Raw genomic sequence first — 18,681 nt, 5'->3', positions numbered from 1 at the left:
CAGCTCCATACGACACTACACTCCACTTCACTCCACACAAAACACTTGCGAATCTCTTTCTTAAATCAACAGGGATTGAATTAGATGTCGCAAGCCCTCTCACCTTTCCGAAGGCTTCTTTTCCCATATATATTCTGCTTCTTATTTCTTCTGTACAGCTTCCATTCCATGTCAACAAACTTCCCAAGTATCCAAATGACTTTACTTGTTCCAGTCTAGTATACACATACACAAAATGTAAGTATCTACCAAGAAGTACTTTTATTACAAAAATCAATTGCTTCTAGTACGCAGTATGTGTATACTTAATGTGTAATTTAAAGCTCTGATATTTACTAAAAAATGTGAAGAAAAGAAATTGATGTTATGAGACTTTTGCAAAATGTATTTGCAAGCTATTCTGAGATGTTCCCACTACAGACGTGGAGATGTGGTGACAGTCTCTCTCCTTTCTAGAAGAAAACTTTCCTCTATTTTTTGGCATTCTTTTTTATTTACCAGGTCCAGGAATCCACAAATAAATACGAACAACATCAGTAGTTGTGTTTTTAGATCTACATTAGAAATTACTGTATTTGCGTATTCTAGAAATACAAGTCTGATAACTTAAACCAACTTATGTGGTTTAAATTCATTTTTGGAATTAATAAGGTGCAAACTAGAAATCCCATAGATGCATGACAATATTTTACAAATGTTCATGGTAGAGGAATATGAATTGTTTCCATATAAGGTGAGCAAATATGGTGGTGATATTTCTAGGACAATTTAATAAGGACATAAACAACTGGCATTGTTGGTGGTGGTGGTGGTGGTGGTGGTGGTGGTGAAGGGAACTTCAGAACTCTTTTCTTACTGGTTTCATTAAGCTGTGAATTTGAATTCAGACATTCACTTGAAGTAGATTTTTTGCAGTTGATTCCATGTAACACGAATGGTGACAGTTTGTGCATGATTATCTGCACTATTCAACTGGAATCTAGTACTTACGATTTTTGAGTGTTTTATCTCAGTAATAACTGATGTGATGTTTCTCTTTCAGGTGAGACAGAGAGAGTAATTCATGCTGCCTCTAACATCAAACAGACAGGGGCCACAGGAGCTTACACATACCAGTTTGAAAGCATGGAGAAGAAATTGAATGATGTAAAGCAGATGCTCGACAATACCACAGTTAGCATGCATGATCTGGAGTCTATGACTAGACGTGTAGATGGATTAAGGTATGTTTTCATAACCTACCTGATGACAATATTTTACCTACTTAGGTAAGAACTGATTAGTGTAACTTTAAAGTAGTTCTTGCTGCTGCTTGTTTTTGGCAGAGTTGGGAATTAAACTTGGTCCAACTGTGTAGAAAGTCAATAGACTTTCATATTGATCATGTCAATGAACTGAACCCTTAGAAGAGAGCTCCACTTCTGATAGGAAGTGTTTTAGTATAATTATTTAATGTCTAATTGTTGTGTATAATATATAATACAAGGCTGTAATAATGTATTCAGTATATCAAACTGGAAGAAGGAACAGTGAATGCAGAGGAAAGGACACGCACCACTTGAGAAGACTGGTTGTTATTTATTTTTGCCATTCTCTGAGAATTTGTTTCTTTATAGTACTTTTCTTGTTCAGTTGCTACTTCTTCTGATGTTCTCACTTTCCAGTCTGATTATTCCTTGTGTAATGATTGGAGAAGATTCTATAAATATAGTACTGTATCTTGATAAGAAATAGGAGGTTGATCACCATAACCACATACAGTGAACCCCCCTATGGATAGTCACCCTGACCTATAATAACAATCATAATTTAAATGAGGTCACTGAAAATAAATATCCTTTATACGAATTAACACCCAAATTGATACACATCATGAATTCACACCAGAATAAAATCCCGTATCTCTTTAAATCCCCTCACCCAAATGTTTCATCCACCAAACCAAACATCAGGTCTAACCACACTATCCCTGATAACGTCCCTCGAGTAACAACACAGGCACTTAAAAAAGATCAACGTAACCCCTCCCCCCCTCTACACCCCACCCCTCCTTTACTGCACAAGTATAACACCAGGAGTAGAAATGTTAGTCAGGCAGGAGATGCCAGAACAGTCAGTACTACTTAGCACTACCTGGGCAAGTAAGTTATCTCTCAATTGACATATCAACTACTGAAGTTTCTTATCATTACGCGTGCTTCAAAATACTAATTTTAACTTCTCTTTTATTTAATTACAGACAATATCCCTCCCAAAGGCTATTAATCAATTCTACAAGTAAGAATGTTCACATACAACTGTTCGTAACATCAGGACACAATTCAACAACTATGCACCAGCCGGATTTATGACACTGCTTTACGTGACAAAAAAATACGATCATTTTTCAAATGTTACAGCATTTTAATCACAACACTCAACTTACCTAAATTATTCTCAATCTTTAGCTGTTGTTTATAACTATTGGACATTGTTTTCCTATCAAGTTCAGATACAGAATTCTTGGGATTATTATACCCAAAGAGGATTACAATCTTTATCACGACTGTTACTAGCCCAAGACCTGCAAAGTCATGGTCTTCGTTAAAAAAAAATTTCTTTTAATTTTCATTTACATTGTTTTAAATTTATTTCCCATGAGTTCAGACACTATTTATTCTCAATACTCTTAGTTTGTAATAGACATTTTTCTATATTATAATTGTAGCATGTTAACTTAAGATGTTTTAAAGTGTAACATATTATTTTCAGTGTATTCCTTGTATGATTGGTTAGTAATAGGCATTTTTCTATGTTATAATTGTAGCATGTTAACTTAAGATGTTTTTAAAGTGTAACATATTTTCAGTGTATTCCTTGTATGATTGGTTAATGATTCTGACTTTTGACCTTGAGGTTAACTACAGGCTGATGATACCCTTAACAAGGGGTGAAACATGTTCCTAAGAAGTGTACATAGTATTATGTAAATTTCACCCACGTAGCACATGGTATGTATTGAATAGGTGGTACAATAGAATAAATTATTTTGTGATAATTTGCTCACTGTCAGAACTTGCCGCAAACTGCAGCATTTTGTCTTTATTCTTCATTAGGTCCTGCACTGTTGTCACACCCACACCGAACTCTGATGCTAAATTTGAGACTAGTTCACCTTTTTTCAATCGTTCGATTATATTAATTTTATTTTGTATGGTTAAAACTGCAAGTGTTCTTTTTACTGCAGATTTCCATCTCTACAATTCTCGGCTGTTAGAACGGAAAATAAATGTTCAACTTTATCAGTCACTCTCACATTTCCTTACTTTGCACTGCAGTACAGAATGTTGCCTACCTGTCTACTAATAGCGGAGGTTGACTATGACGGACCGCTAGGCTGGTTTCCGATTCCTGAGCATTGTGAATATATACGATGCAGTAGCCTGTGGTGAAAATATTAAAACCTTGACAGAGAATGATATGAAAGATCTACGTACGGCACTCGGAGATGTTACACACCACCAAATAAGTTGTAGGTATCATTCTGAAATAGAATTGACCAGCATACCGTATTCTTCGCTCCGTGGGCTGGGAGAGGGCACATTACAGTACATTATTCTTCAACAATGGAATGGATAGTTTGTGACTGTTGAATTTGAATGGCATCCCTCTTCTTTCGTAACAGTTAAAAGTTAATTAATTTTACACACATAAAATTACGTAGTGAAAAAATGTATGAAGTCATGTCTCCATTGCCAATTGCCGGTCTGTGTGCGTGTACGTACAGTAGTTACTGTACGTTATGATCGTGTACTCGGGAGTCGGAGAGGCAGTGTACAGTTGCTCCAAAACAGAATACTGTATCAATATACCTGGACGTCAAGAGCCGGGCTGAGTGGCTCAGATGGTTGAGGTGATGGCCTTGTGACCCCAACTTGGCAGGTTCGATCCTAGCTCAGTCCGGTGGTATTTGAAGGTGCTCAAATACGTCAGCCTCGTGTCGGTAGATTTACTGGCACGTAAAAGAACTCCTGCGAGACAAAATTTTGGCACCTTGGCGTCTCAAAAAACCATCAAAGTGGTTAGTGGGACGTAAAACCAATAACATTATTATTATTATTATTATTATTATTATTATTATTATTGATGACATCAAGAGTATGCTCATTCAGTTTTGGAGCAACTGTACGTTGCTTTTAAAAAATTGAGATTTTTGTTTTGGCGACGGATAATCCGCAGAACGGTTCATCGAGGGATGGACAATCAAGGTTTTACTGTATGATTCCTTGCTCCTGTGGCTCAGTTAGTGTTGGCCAAACATGTAGGAAGGTACCAACAGGGGTTAAGTTGAGTCCTCTGCTTGTGCAGTGTCTGTCAAATTACTTGATACCAATAAACCAAGCAAACAGAGGTTGTGAAAAGAGAGTGCAACATTTAGCAAAATGTTAATTAATTAATTAATTAATTAATTCGACTTGCAGATCCCTGGCAAACATATTGGCTTTATATTGATCCGTCTGTCATCCTCTCTAGCATAATGGGTTGTGCTATTAGCTGCTGTCCGTGGAAATACTCATTTGATTCCTGGCCCTGTTAGAGATTTGAGATTGGCAGCAGGATCTGGGATATGTTTTCTAATTTTTTTTTTTACAATTTGCTTTACGTCGCTCCGACACAGATAGGTCTTATAGTGACAATGGGATGAGAAAGGCCTAGGAGTAGGAAGGAAGCAACCGTGGCCTAAATTAAGGTACACACCAGGTGAGTTGGCCGTGCAGTTAGGGGCGCGCGGCTGTGGGCTTGCATCCGGGAGATCGTGGGTTCGAATCCCACTCTCGGCAGTCCTGAAGATGGTTTTCCATGGTTCCCCATTTTCACACCAGGTAAATGCAGGGGCTGTACCTTAATTAAGGCTACGGCCGCTTCCTTCCAACTCCTAGGCCTTTCCTATCCCATCGTCGCCATAAGACCTATCTGTGTCAGTGCGATGTAAAGCCACAAAAAAAATTAAGGTACAGCCCCAGCATTAGCCTGGTGCGATAATGGGGAAACCATGGAAAATCATCACGGCTGCCAACAGTGGGGTTCAAACGTACTATCTCCTGGATGCAAGCTCACAGCTGCACGCCCCTAACCGCACAGCCAAGTTTGATTTAGCTTGAAGATGATGCATGCTGTAGCATGTTGTACTGTTTTATGTCAAATGCTACTTTAGTTTCATTTTGTATAAAAATACAACTGTTTGTGTATACAGTGATGGAATAATATAAATTACCGTACGTGGTTTTTTTTTTCAAAACCATGAAGGATTCATCATCATCATCATCATCGGCTTGATAGCCAGTTTTGGGCTCTGGTTAAAAGTTTTCCCAATTTCTCTCTATTTAGAGCTAGCCTTCTCCAATTTCAAACTCTCAGGGTTCATATGTCTTATCTCGCTTGTTCTTCCTGCCTCATCTTAAGACATCCAACTTTCCTAGTTCCTTCTGGAATGGTATTGAAGATCTTCTTGACCAATCTGTCGTCCATATGCAGTAAGTGCTCACCCCATTCCAGCCTCTCACATTTTAAATTTTTTTTTTTTATTAAGTTTAAATTTGTATCTTCTTCTCCATAACCCATCTTCTTCTACTAGCCCGTAAATGTGCCTTAAATATTTTCCTTTCAAATACATCCAGGTGTCCTTCATCAGATTTTGATAATACCCAGGTCTCAAAAGTATGTAAGATCCAGTGTGGCTAAATATATTGTGTATTTCTTTTCTTTCATATATTTTGTATATCATGTTGTAATGCTTTGCTCTACAGGAGTCAGCTGAATAGATCATCTGAATATCTTGTTGGTGTGGATTCCCTAATACAAAATACTACTCAGCGTATCTTGTTTGCCAATGCTACACTGGGACCTCTTCAGGATAGGGCTAACCAGCTCAAAGCTACTGCCCAAAGCTTGAAAGACAATGCTACCCAGCTGCAAGAGGCTAATGTTGAAGGTATGAATTTAGTGCTTATATACTTCCTATACAATGACAAGTTACTCAGTTTTCTTGGATTAGGATACAAATTATAATTTAAAATACTTTCCTTTTGTATTCAGTCTGAATATGTTAATTATTCTTGTAGGCTTTGGGCACACTATGATGTAACCACAATGATGCACACAAAATGCTGTCAACTTGTGTACACGGATTTATTTACAATTATTTACAAATTAAATGCACATAACCTTAATATCTCAAACAAAACTCTTCAGTCCGAGAACATCAACACGCTGCCATTTTAACAATTACCTACCACAGCACCTGGAGGTTGTAACTTAAAAACACAGTTGAAACAGTTGACTACAGACTGCCTACATTGGCATGTCAACCACAACAGGTGTTAACCAGTGAAACTCCTACTAAACAATAACTCGTCTCGTCTCTACCATCAAGACCACCTCTTTATATAGGTGCCTCGCCAGGCTTCTAGAAAGATACGTTACAAAAATACCTTCTCATAAATTCTTGAGTGCCTAACAGCATGATTATAATGTACAGCATATTCTACTATCATCTCGTCTAATCTAGAGCCGTTCTGGATGATACAGTGTGTTTCACAATTCTGTAGCAGATTACACATCATATACAGGTAATAATAAATTATATAATTTTAATTTACAGGTATTTACATTGACTGAAAACCGGGCGAGTTGGCCGTGCGGTTAGGGTCGCGCAGCTGTGAGCTTGCATCCGGGAGATAGTGGGTTCGAACCCCACTATCGGCATCCCTGAAGATGATTTTCCATGGTTTCCCATTTTCACACCGGGCAAATGCTGGGGCTGTACCTTAATTAAGGCCACGGCCGCTTCCTTGCCACTTCTAATTCTTTCCTGTCCCATCGTCGCCATATGACCTATTTATGTCGGTGCGACGTAAAGGAAAAAAAAAACAGCATTAACTGAACTCATATAAATGCCTATATACAGTGCATGTTTCATGACATAACCCCACAAACACTGCGGTCATAGACTACGTAAATAATACTAATACTAAATGGATGTAAATAGCTTGGCTATGGGCTTTACGTCGCACCGACACAGATAGGTCTTATGGCGACGATGGGATAGGAAAGCCCTAGGAGTTGGAAGGAAGCGGCCGTGGCCTTAATTAAGGTACAGCCCCAGCATTTGCCTGGTGTGAAAATGGGAAACCACGGAAAACCATTTTCAGGGCTGCCGATAGTGGGATTCGAACCTACTATCTCCCGGATGCAAGCTCACAGCCGCGCGCCTCTACACGCACGGCCAACTCGCCCGGTGATGTAAATATTATTATTATTATTATTATTATTATTATTATTATTATTATTATTATTATTATTATTATTATTCAAGCTCGATACTTGAATTATTTACCCGTGGGTGAGAGAATATTGTTTTCAAGTTTTATCAGTTTATCACACTTGCGTCAACTATTAGTGCAGTGGCTTAGCTGTAGACTTTACTTCCAGATAAAGTTGCAAACCTTGTGGATCCCGAGAATAACTTTCCTGAAAAATTGTATGATATCAGGAATAGCGTCCGGTCTTAATAAGTCTAAACGAGCCAGGTTGCTCCAGTGATCCCAGAAATATTTGGGATAAGCTAAAGGAAATGTTATAATGACAGGTCCTTGATTATCTATCATTATGAAGAGGGTGGGGAGGGGTGGACGGATAACCAGAAAAGACGCCTAAGCTATTCAAATTTTTTGTACTGTTATTTTTTTATTCTGTTAAAGAAAGCTGTAACTTTCTTCTGAACTTTACTGTCAGTATTTCCCTGATATGAATTCTAATTCTACAGTGTAAATTAATGCCTATAATGTACATGAGGATTTCTGCTCATTCAAATGCATTTTGTAGAGGAATACAGGATCAAGGTACAGTATCCTATTTCTCATCACTGTCCATGGCCACCAATTTGCCATTTTTAAATCTTTCAATTGTTCTGACTTTTATGTCAATGTTCAATACTTAGCGTTTTCTCTTCGGTTGTTTCGGAGGGACTGTGACACAGAAAGACTTTTATATTCAAACTGATAACTGAAACAAATTGACTGTAGTTGAAGTAATGCAACCTTGAGATGGATATTTATAACTTTTGTGAATGATTAGTGACATTCGGTAGGCTAGTCTTCTTGAATGATTTATGTCTTATCTTTATCAAAAATGCATTGCTAATTATATTATATTATATTATATTTTAATAGGGGCATTGCAGGAAAGTGTGAATGGTGGGGGTAATTCTTTTTTATATATTCTCCCAACCAAAATAATTGTAGCACTCGAAGAAAAGCTTCTTATTGATGTACTAGCAGTTACCCGTGGCTTCGCTCGCGAGGATTTCTTAATTTGTTATAAGTAATTGTTTCTTGATACTGTACTAAGACATTGTCTGAAAATCCCTCAAGTATAAAAACTCACCAAAAAATAGTTTCATTTACCCCAGAAACTATTTGTAAACCTTGTTTATGCTACTGCCTTTTGTGTCTAAGGTGACCATGCGACATAGAACTGTACACAAGACTCAAGTCGAAACAAAAAAGTTTCTTTATTTTTAAATGAGATTCCAAATACCAATTTTCACATCTGAAACATATTCAATTTTTGAGGTATAAGTATCCTCACAAGAGATAATTCGGGTATTTTTAAATTTCCTTTCACTCCCGTTAACTGCATTTTCCGAAAAAAATACTTATTCCTGTATTTTTGAAGGACTTTCCAAATACCAAGTTTCACGTCTGTAACAAGTTAAGTTTTTTGCATGTACTGTAGGTATACCAGTACGCCTATTCATTTTAAAAATTCACCCACTTTTTCATTTTTTTCATTCCCCTTTAGTGAGATTTCTGAAAACAAAAAAATACACTTTTGTTTTTAAAAGAGATTCCAAATACCAATTTTCATGTTTGTAACATCATCAGTTATTGACATAAGTATCCTCATAAAATAATTCAGCTCCTTTTTTCACCTCCCACCCCCAGTTAAGTTGATTTCCCTCCCCAAAAAATTGCATATTATTTATTTTTAAAGGAGATTCCAAATACGAATTTTCACATCTGTAACATCTTCAGTTTCTGAGATATAAGTATCCTATAAACAGAATTCAACACCTTTACTTATTTTCAATCCCCCCCACCGCAAGTCGATTTTCCAAAAACAAAAAAATATATGTTTCTTTATTTTTAAAGGAGATTCCAAATATCAATTTTCATGTCTGTAACATGTTTAGTTTTTTTTATATAAAAGTATCCTCATACAAATAATTAAATTAATTTTTCAGTTCTTTCATCCCTCATCAAGCAGTTTTTGGAAAACAAAAAATATGCCTTTCTTTATTTTTAAAGGAGATTCCCAATACCAATGTGTGTTTCTTTACTTTGAAAGTAGATTTCAAATATCAATTTTCACATCTGTAACCTTCAGTTTTTGAGATAAAATATCCCCATAAAAAGAATTCAATTTCTTTCACTTCCTTTTCCAAAAACAAAAAATATGTGTTTATTTATAAAGGAGATTCCAAATATCAATTATCACAACTGTCTTCCTGTCTAGACCCATTTCTTCTAGGATATGAATCATTGTCTCCCTTTCTATGGAATCATAGGCTTTTTTGAATCCACAAATTTGAGCACAGATTTCAGGTTTCTCTGCTTCTGGTATGCAGTGATCAATTTTATGTTCAGGATCTGTTCCACACATGATCTGCTCTTTAAAAAACCTCCCTGATACTCACCAATTTGTGGCTTCAATTGTTTTTCTGCTCTATGTAGCAGTGCCTTTGAGAAGATCTTACGTGTCTCTGGTAGCAGCGATATTCCTCTGTAAGTGTTGACATCTGTCTTGTCTCCTTTCTTGTGCAGTGGGTGTATCAGCGCTGATATCCATCTATCTGGCAGCTTCTCCTCTTCCCAAATCTTGCTCACGATTCTTGTCAGGTCAAACGATCGCTCTATCATTGACATATTTCCAAAAGTCCACAATAATCCCACCTTTTCCAGGTGCTTTACTGCTCTTTAAGGTCTTTTTGGTGCTCCTGACTACTTCCACAGTAGGAGGTTCTGAGTGTGAATTTGGTTCTTTGTGATTGTAGTCAAATTTCTTGAATGGTGGTTCACAATTAAGGAGTTTTACAAAATGGTCTGTTGGGATTTCACTGTTTTCTACATTATTGTGGGCTGTTTTTCCTCCTTGGTTTCTGAAGTTCAGACTTGGTGGATCATATCTACTCAAAGTTCACCTGAATGTTTTATAAAAGTGCCGGGGGTTATTTTTCTGAAAGTCTTGTTTGATCTGGATCAAGCATTCTTTCTTATACTTTCTCCTGAAATTCCTGATGATCTTGGCAGTTCTCTTCCTTGTTTCCTGGAACTACTAATGGTTTTTGGGTGTTTTCTGGGAACACCAATTCACCCATGCCTTCCGGCGTTCTTCATTTGCCTCATCACCTTCAGATGACCACCACGCTCATTTCCTCCTTTTCTCTAGATGAACAGTGGTTTCTACAGTATCAGTCATAGCCTCTTTTAATTGTTCCCATCCCTGATACTGCCTTATGTTCAATTCTCTTGTGAAATCTGTGTGTGTTCTCAGCTTTTCAGTGTCAAACTTAGTTGTTTGAACTGTGTTCCTGATTTTTCGAGATCTTGGGATGATCTTGACTTTGATGTTGGAGAGAAGATGGTCTGAGTCTAAGTTTGCACCCCTCAGGACTTTTACATTTTGGACCTCTTTTTCTGCATGTTTAAAGATTGCTACGTGATCAGTCTGGAACTCTCCCAGTCTGGGGTTGGGAGATATCCACGTTTTCTGTTTTCTCGGGAGGTGTCTGAAGGTTGCCGATTACATGACCAGATTGAAGGTCTTGCATATTTCTATCAGTTGCTCTCAATTTTGATTCATCCTTTTATGGGCTGGATATTCCCCAATGATGTTTACTAATCTCTTTCTTTTCCCAGCATTAAAATCCCCAAGGAGTATGATCACATTGATGGTGCTGTGGATATTGTTTCCTCCAAATCTTCCCAGAAGTCCTCTATTTTTTCTGGGTCTGTTTTGTTGCTCTCATTTGTGGGTGTGTGTGTGTTGATTAACAAGTAGAGCTTATTTGCTCCTTTGTAAGATAGGGTGGAAATTCTGCCATTTCGAGAAGTAAAGTCAGTTATTACTCTTAAGATTTGTTTGTTTACTATGAAACCCATTCCCATGTGAGGTACATTTTTCATCACTCTCTTGCCTGGTTTTCCTTTCAAAGTCCTATACCCTTCTGATTCAAAAGCTGACTCATCTGTGAACCTGGTCTCCTGTAATGCTGTTATCAGGATATTTTGTTTGGACAAGGTATTAGTGAGATGTTTTGAGTTTTCCAACTTTGAGAAGTGAACTGACATTGAATGTTGCAAAGTGAGCTACTCCCTTGCTCTTTAATATCTTGCATGCTGGTGCGAGCTTCCCAGAATCCAAAGACTCACTGATGTTGTTCTTGACAGCGGTGGATTGCTGACCACCTGGGGTAGTGCCAGTGTTTAATCCTTCCATCATGTTGAGTCGAATGATTCGGTTTGGGGCCGATGCCTAGTCATCGACAAGAGGTACAACTGAGGTTATTAGCCCCAGAGGAGTTAAGTTCACAGTTGCTTACTATGGGTTCAGACACTCAGAGCAAGTTTGATATCTGCCCCTAACAGGGTTCAGATACCTTTCACTCCATTAATCCCGAGCATTGGTTTGCCTCCTCTGCCAATTACGTCGTACCGAAGTCCACCTTCTCTGTTGCAGTTGCCGTTGAGGTCTTCACTATAACACTGGCAAGGGACTCTTACCAGATGTTACACACCGGGTCAGTGTGCTCTGGGACTCACATAGGCAGGGACACCACTCCCTGGGTAGGGCTGTCTCCAAAGAGAGTCCCTACCTGTTACCTTACTATTACATATTTATTACTTGACAAAACAGGAAAATAATGACACTAGCAGACACATGTAGTAACATCCAAGTTCTCTGTTAAGTTGACAGCATGTTGTTCACAGAGATTGCATGAGCTTATAACTGATTCTTCTGTAGGCTACACTCTGCATGTACACAAGTTATATCAGAAGATATTTTATTTAGAATAGATGACAGCGTTAGTTCATAAATTATTCAATACCAGATAACATTGAATAGAAAGAAGTGCCTCAGACATCTGGCTTTCTGCATGATTCACAGCAATTGAAATAAGTAACCTTTTCTGTTATTGCACAGCTGTTTCTGAAGTTAATTTCTTCAGTATATACTGCATAATTCAGTGAGACATGCGACTTTTATATACAGTGACCAGATGGATTATCTTAAACTGCATATTGCTGCTATACAGGTTCAGATATTGTGCCTTATTCTCTATCTGCTCAACCTTCTGTTACACTCTTTCCCTGTGCAAGTGTGGAAGAATGTTTCTAGTCAATACTGAGGCATGTGATTAAAGTGAAGTTTAAGGTAAATGTCATCTATGAAGTTTTCAGGGTGACAATTAGAAAGGAGTATCACAAATTGCTGGAGATGGCAAATTCTCCCAGAAGTATTAAAAGTGAGTGCCCAGTGTTATTGACTACTTGCATGTCTATACCATTTTAAGCTGCGCTGTCAAAGTTAAACAGGTACACTTGACAAAATTCCCCAATATTCCCATTGATTTACCTCATTAGTTTGTGTCTTCCACATTATGTAGTTTGACAAAATAATTCTGGTCACCTTAGTGTGTTGTTGTTTGAGTCATCAGTCCATAGACATGTTTTATGCAGCTTTCCGTGCCACCCTATCTTGTGCTAACCTTTTCATTTCTACATAACTGCTGCATCTTACATCTGCTCTAATCTGCTTGTCATATTCATACCTTGGTCTACTCCTACCATTCTTACCACCTACACTTCCCTCAAAAACCAACTGAACAAGTCCTGGGTGTCTTAAGATGTGCCCTATCATTCTATCTCGTCTTCTGATCAAATTTAGACAAATCGATCTCCTCTCACCAATTCGATTCAGTATCTCTCCATGTGTGATTTGATCTATCCATCTTGCCTTCAGCTTTCTTCTATAAAACCAAAATTCAAAAGCTTCTATTCTCTTTCTTTCTGAGCTAGTTATCATCCATATTTCACTTCCATATAATGCCACGCTCCAGGCAAAAGGCTTCAAAAGGCATATTTCTAATTCCTATATCAATGTTCGAAGTAAGCAGATTTCTTCTTTTAAGAAAGGCCTTCCTTGCTTGTGCTAGTCTGTATTTTATGTCCTCCTTCCTTCTGCCATCATTAGTTATTTTACTACCCAAGTAACAATATTCATCTACTTCCTTTAAGACTAATTTAATATTATCTGCGTCACCTAACTTGGTTTGACTGAACTTGTGTTTTGGACTTTCTTATATCCAGTATTTGGGAGATAGTGGTTTCGAACCCTACTGTCGGCAGCCCTGAAGATGGTTTTCTGTGGTTTCCCATTTTCACACAAGATGATGATAATTCAAATGAAAGCAGTGATTAGTTTTACTGTGTGATAAGTCTACTGCTCAACTGACAGAGACAATAATGACTGGTCATTAAATCCTTTTTCATTCTTTTGTATTAATATTGCATAATATGATAAATAAAACTGTATATCCAAACCTTATCCCTTATCCCTTTTCCCCATGAGGTCAAATATGAAGTGAGATGAATCTTTGTAACAAGTTTTTACAACCAGATGTCCTTCCTGACATCAACCTCATCGGAAGAGTTGTTGAGATGAAATAAATGACGTGATATAAGACTGAATAAAATTTATTATATTTACAGTATATATATATATTGAAACGGTAACACCCTACGAGCATTCACGTTTCATTCTTTTATTAAGAGAAGCTCGCTAACACCCGGCCGTAAGCATTTAAAACTTGCGCCGAGCGCACAGGCATAATGGGAACTGCGAGCAAGTTCGCGACGTTCCAGAACACCGGCCAAGGACAAGCGACGTCACGCAGAAGGTTCCTTCGTGTTCCATTGCTGCATGAACGAAATATAAGCGAGTCGCCAGCCTGGGGTAAGGCAGAATGTAAGCAGAGAGCCTGCAGTAAAGCAGAAAGAGAGTGTGCGGTATGCGACGGCAGTGTGCTGAAGGCAGAGAGTGGAGTGAGTCGGCAGTAAGCCGTGAGTCAGCGAGTGTGTGCAAGTAAGCACGTCGCGACATAATTCGTCTCTCGGTCCGGCTGTATATTTGAATTCGTTTAAAGACTGTGTTCTCGCCAGCTTGAATTCATTTAAAGACTGTGTTCTCACATAAACTGTGCCAGCTTTGAATTCGTTTAAAACTGTGTTCTTGCATTAATTGTGTCAGCTTTGAATTCGTTTAAAGACTGTGTTCTCGCCAGCTTGAATTCATTTAAAGACTGTGTTCTCACATAAACTGTGCCAGCTTTGAATTCGTTTAAAACTGTGTTCTTGCATTAATTGTGTCAGCTTTGAATTCGTTTAAAGACTGTGTTCTCGCCAGCTTGAATTCATTTAAAGACTGTGTTCTCACATAAACTGTGCCAGCTTTGAATTCGTTTAAAACTGTGTTCTTGCATTAATTGTGTCAGCTTTGAATTCGTTTAAAGACTGTGTTCTCGCCAGCTTGAATTCATTTAAAGACTGTGTTCTCACATAAACTGTGCCAGCTTTGAATTCGTTTAAAAACTGTGTTCTTGCATTAATTGTGTCAGCTTTATTTCATTTAAAGACTGTGTTCTTGCATTAACTGTGCCAGCTTAATTTCATTTAAAGACTGTGTTCTTGCATTAACTGTGCCAGCTTAATTTCATTTAAAGACTGTGTTCTTGCATTAACTGTGCCAGCATTGATTTCGTTCAAAGACTGTGTGAAAGCAGCGGTAGTATTTCTAGCCAGCCTCAATTTCATTTAAAGACTGTGTCTATCCGTTGAACTGTGTTGCATTATGATCTTAAGTGCCAGTGATAATCTGAAAATCACGACGTACTGGAACTTGGACTGTCATTTATTTCAACAAATGTATTATGCTGGTGGAGTACAGTGCAGAGACTGTACTCGATTTTCTTTATGAAGTGCTTGATCACCGCACCTCGGAAGGTCCTAGATTGTTTCATTTGCGTATTATTCCAAATACGAACTGTGACTCTAACTTTATCCTTGCTGCTGTGGGAACTATTTCGGCGTGCTTCGCCATAGGGAAGTGTCACACCAGTACCCCATGACGTCAAATGTGGAAGCTCCACATTTCCCCGTTCCTGCCTCTGGTTCGAGTCATCAACACTAATACAAACACCAACGACGGAAGACAACGCCGACGCCGACCGCAAGACGACGCAGCCGCCGCGGGACAACGTCCTCTTCACGCCCTCAGGGACAAATCTACAATTCAGCTATAAAAGGTGACATAATGATTTGCCTATTTATTGAATAAACTGAAGGATCCACTTAATCATGAATTTTTCTTTCACTACCCTTCTCTCTTACTCTCTTAGCATGGGCCGTACACGCCTTGTCGTTCCTCATGCTCTCCGATATACTGAAGTACGGGCGTTCCTGTTACAATATATATATATATATATATATAGGCCTAAAGGTCATTTATTCACCATTTACTGAGCTCGATACCTGCAATCGCTTAAGTGTGGCCAGTATCCAGTATTTGGGAGATAGTAGTTTCGAATCCTACTGTCGGCAACCCTGAAGATGGTTTTCTGTGGTTTCCCATTTTCACACCAGGCAAATGCTGGGGCTGTACCTTAATTTTTTTTTTTTGCTAGATGCTTTACATCGCACCGACACAGATAGGTCTTATGGCGACGATGGGATAGGAAAGGCCTAGGAGTTGGAAGGAAGCAGCCGTGGCCTTAATTAAGGTACAGCCCCAGCATTTGCCTGTTGTGAAAATGGGAAACCACGGAAAACCATCTTCAGAGCTGCCGACAGTGGGATTCGAACCCACTATCTCCCGGATGTAAGCTCACAGGCCGCGTGCCCCTGACCGCATGGCCAACTCGCCCGGTGTGTACCTTAATTAAGGCCACGGCCGCTTCGTTTCCATTCCTAGCCTTTTCCTGTCCCATCGTCGCCATAAGACCTATCCGTGTTGGTGCGACGTAAAGCAACTTGCAAAAAATTAAAAAAAATTAAAAAATAAAATAAAATAAAAAATAAAAAAGTTTTCTTTATTTTTTAAATTTGGAAATATTGCCTGCCAACAAAGGCAGCCAGTAAGACTCAGAATACAGTCATAAATTTGTTAAAGAATAGTGTAAAAATACATACATGTACAATTTGTAGTTCTTTATACCCGGAAGTCACTGCACGAAATGGGAGGCTATCGCATATTGGACCCTCCTTACCTTTTGCAGTGGGAATAAAAGGGAGTCTAATATGCAAGGAAATATGGAACTCTTCCCTTTTACTGGTCGCCTTATGTTGACGCATGTGCGATAACAGTTATAACTTGAAAACAATTTTTCTCTTACCCATGGGTAACTAATGCAAATATCGAGCTCGAATTATGATTATTTTATTATTATTATTATTATTACTTGTACGTATAGCTGTGAGGTGTTACATTATTTACGTAGTTGAATGATCGTATAATGTGTGAGGTTATATCATAAAGGTATTATTATTATTATTATTATTATTATTATTATTATTATTATTATTATTATTATTATTATTATTATTATTATTATTATTATTATTATTATTATTATTATTATTATTATTATTATAAGATCGCATTGTTTGTGAGTTTGTCATGAACCGTGCTGTACATAAATATTCATATGAGTTTAGTTAATGTAAATACCTGTAAATTAATATTATGTAATTTATTCTTACCTGTATATATATATATATATTGTAATCCGTAATTGTGAAACGCACTGTAACTTCCAGAATGGTAATAAGGTACTAGAATGGTTAAGAATATTCCATCCATTATAACCTACTTATTTTGCACTCTAGTATATTCTCGAAGGTAGTTTTTTTAAAATGTATCTTTCTGGAAATCTGGCCAGCATTTATATATAAAGACGATCTTGATGGTGAAGTGAGTTACAGTTGCTGTTGAGTTACAGTTATTGGATGAGAGTTATTGTTTAGTAGCACGTGGCTGACATGCCGAGTTAGGCAGTCTCCATGTTGAATTGATCAGTAGTCATCTGTTTTCAACTGTGATTCAAAGTGTAACCTTTGTGGCAATCGGTGTCAGTTGTCAACTGTTTAAAGATGGCGGCTTTGTTGATATTCTACAAATGAAGTGGTTTTTTTTTTTTTTGTGATATGGTGATTAAGGTTATGTGTGTATTAATTTGTAAATATATGTGAAAATATAATTGTATCAACTGACAGCAACTCGTGTGCGTCTTTGTGTTTACGTTAACGTACGTATTCAGTGGTTGTTAAAACGTGGGTGATTTGCTTGTTTGATATGATGATTTCTTAGCCTTACAGGACCATCAGTCTATATCTATGTCAAGCATTGGATATGTCTTTGAAATGTTATGAATGGACAGGACTGATAATAAATTTCAAATTACAGGTGCTCTCAATCTCACTCGAGAAGCCCAACAGCGTTCACAGAGAGCACAAGATGTTGCTAATTCGACTCACAACATCATCATAGACTCGGAGCGTAACTTTAGACGCACTCAGGCACTTGTGAATCATACGAGTATGCAAATAGAAGATGATCTCAAAGAAAGGGATGAGCAGCTTGAACTTCTGACCACCCATCTAAAGGATTTGGAATCTGAGATTCCAGAATTAAATGAACAGGCAAGTTGTAAATCTATCAGAAAATTTTGTAGCTATACCTTATTGCTTGGGGTGACGTGAGTTTTGTGACAGGAAATTGTAATAATGTTATTTGCCAAAGCTATATATCTCTCATATCACCCTCTAATTGTTAATGTAGCATCGATTCACAGGTAATACAATTGAAAATAATTTTACTTGTTAACTTCAGATGTTGGTTCCTATAATAAACTATGGGAGGATCAAAATGTGTTCATGCTGTTGTCAAACCAGCCTTATGAGAATTTTCTCTCATGTTAAATCTTAAATCCTGTATAACTGTAACAAGTGTAGATAGCCCACTAATTACCCATTCCCCCATCAAATAGTGTGTCAATATGCTTTCAAGCTAGACTGACTCTGGGCGAGTTAATACAAACAAAGGACAATATACGTGCATGTGAACTTCACAAAATTAACATAAAGTCATATATAGAAAGATAGGAACATTCGATGAACACATAATAGGACAAACACAGTGACAAGTGTACAGATGTGTTCAAATTATTAGACTAAAGACACTTTTGGCAAAAAATTTACATTTATTACAAGTTTACATCCATGTATATGTTACATTCATACATTGAATACTTAGTGTGCATGCCTTTCTTCTTAACCAACAACTTTATCCTGTTTGGTATAATTTTTACCAAATTTTCACTTGAGTTTTTAATTTCATCATCACTGTAGCCAATTTCCTGTAGTTTGTCCATGAGATCTAGTTTGGTGATTATTGTAAATTTCCTTATTCTTTGCTTGACAATAACACATAAGTTTTCAATGGGATTCATATCAGGGCTATCCCCTGGCCAGTGTAATACTTTCATCTGCTATTCTTCCAAATACTTGAAGACACCTTTGGGTTTGT

At 37.6% G+C, this 18,681-nt stretch overlaps 1 protein-coding gene across 3 annotated transcripts in view; it reads left to right on the top strand.

Annotated features, from left to right (window-relative positions):
• Window positions 1-18,681, top strand: part of LanB1 (laminin subunit beta-1) — a 584,100-nt gene that overhangs the window by 502,938 nt on the left and 62,481 nt on the right. For all 3 annotated transcript variants that reach the window (XM_067141389.2, XM_067141390.2, XM_067141391.2), the window contains exons 25-27: window positions 1,043-1,223; window positions 5,787-5,971; window positions 17,560-17,795. In XM_067141389.2, the coding sequence (XP_066997490.2) occupies window positions 1,043-1,223; window positions 5,787-5,971; window positions 17,560-17,795 (602 nt within the window). The remainder of the gene's footprint in view (window positions 1-1,042; window positions 1,224-5,786; window positions 5,972-17,559; window positions 17,796-18,681) is intronic.

Source organism: Anabrus simplex, chromosome 2 (genome assembly GCF_040414725.1).
Source record: "Anabrus simplex isolate iqAnaSimp1 chromosome 2, ASM4041472v1, whole genome shotgun sequence".
NCBI classification, from domain to species: domain Eukaryota; kingdom Metazoa; phylum Arthropoda; class Insecta; order Orthoptera; family Tettigoniidae; genus Anabrus; species Anabrus simplex.
Note: the sequence above shows the minus strand (reverse complement) of the source record. Positions and strands in the feature narration are given on the sequence as shown.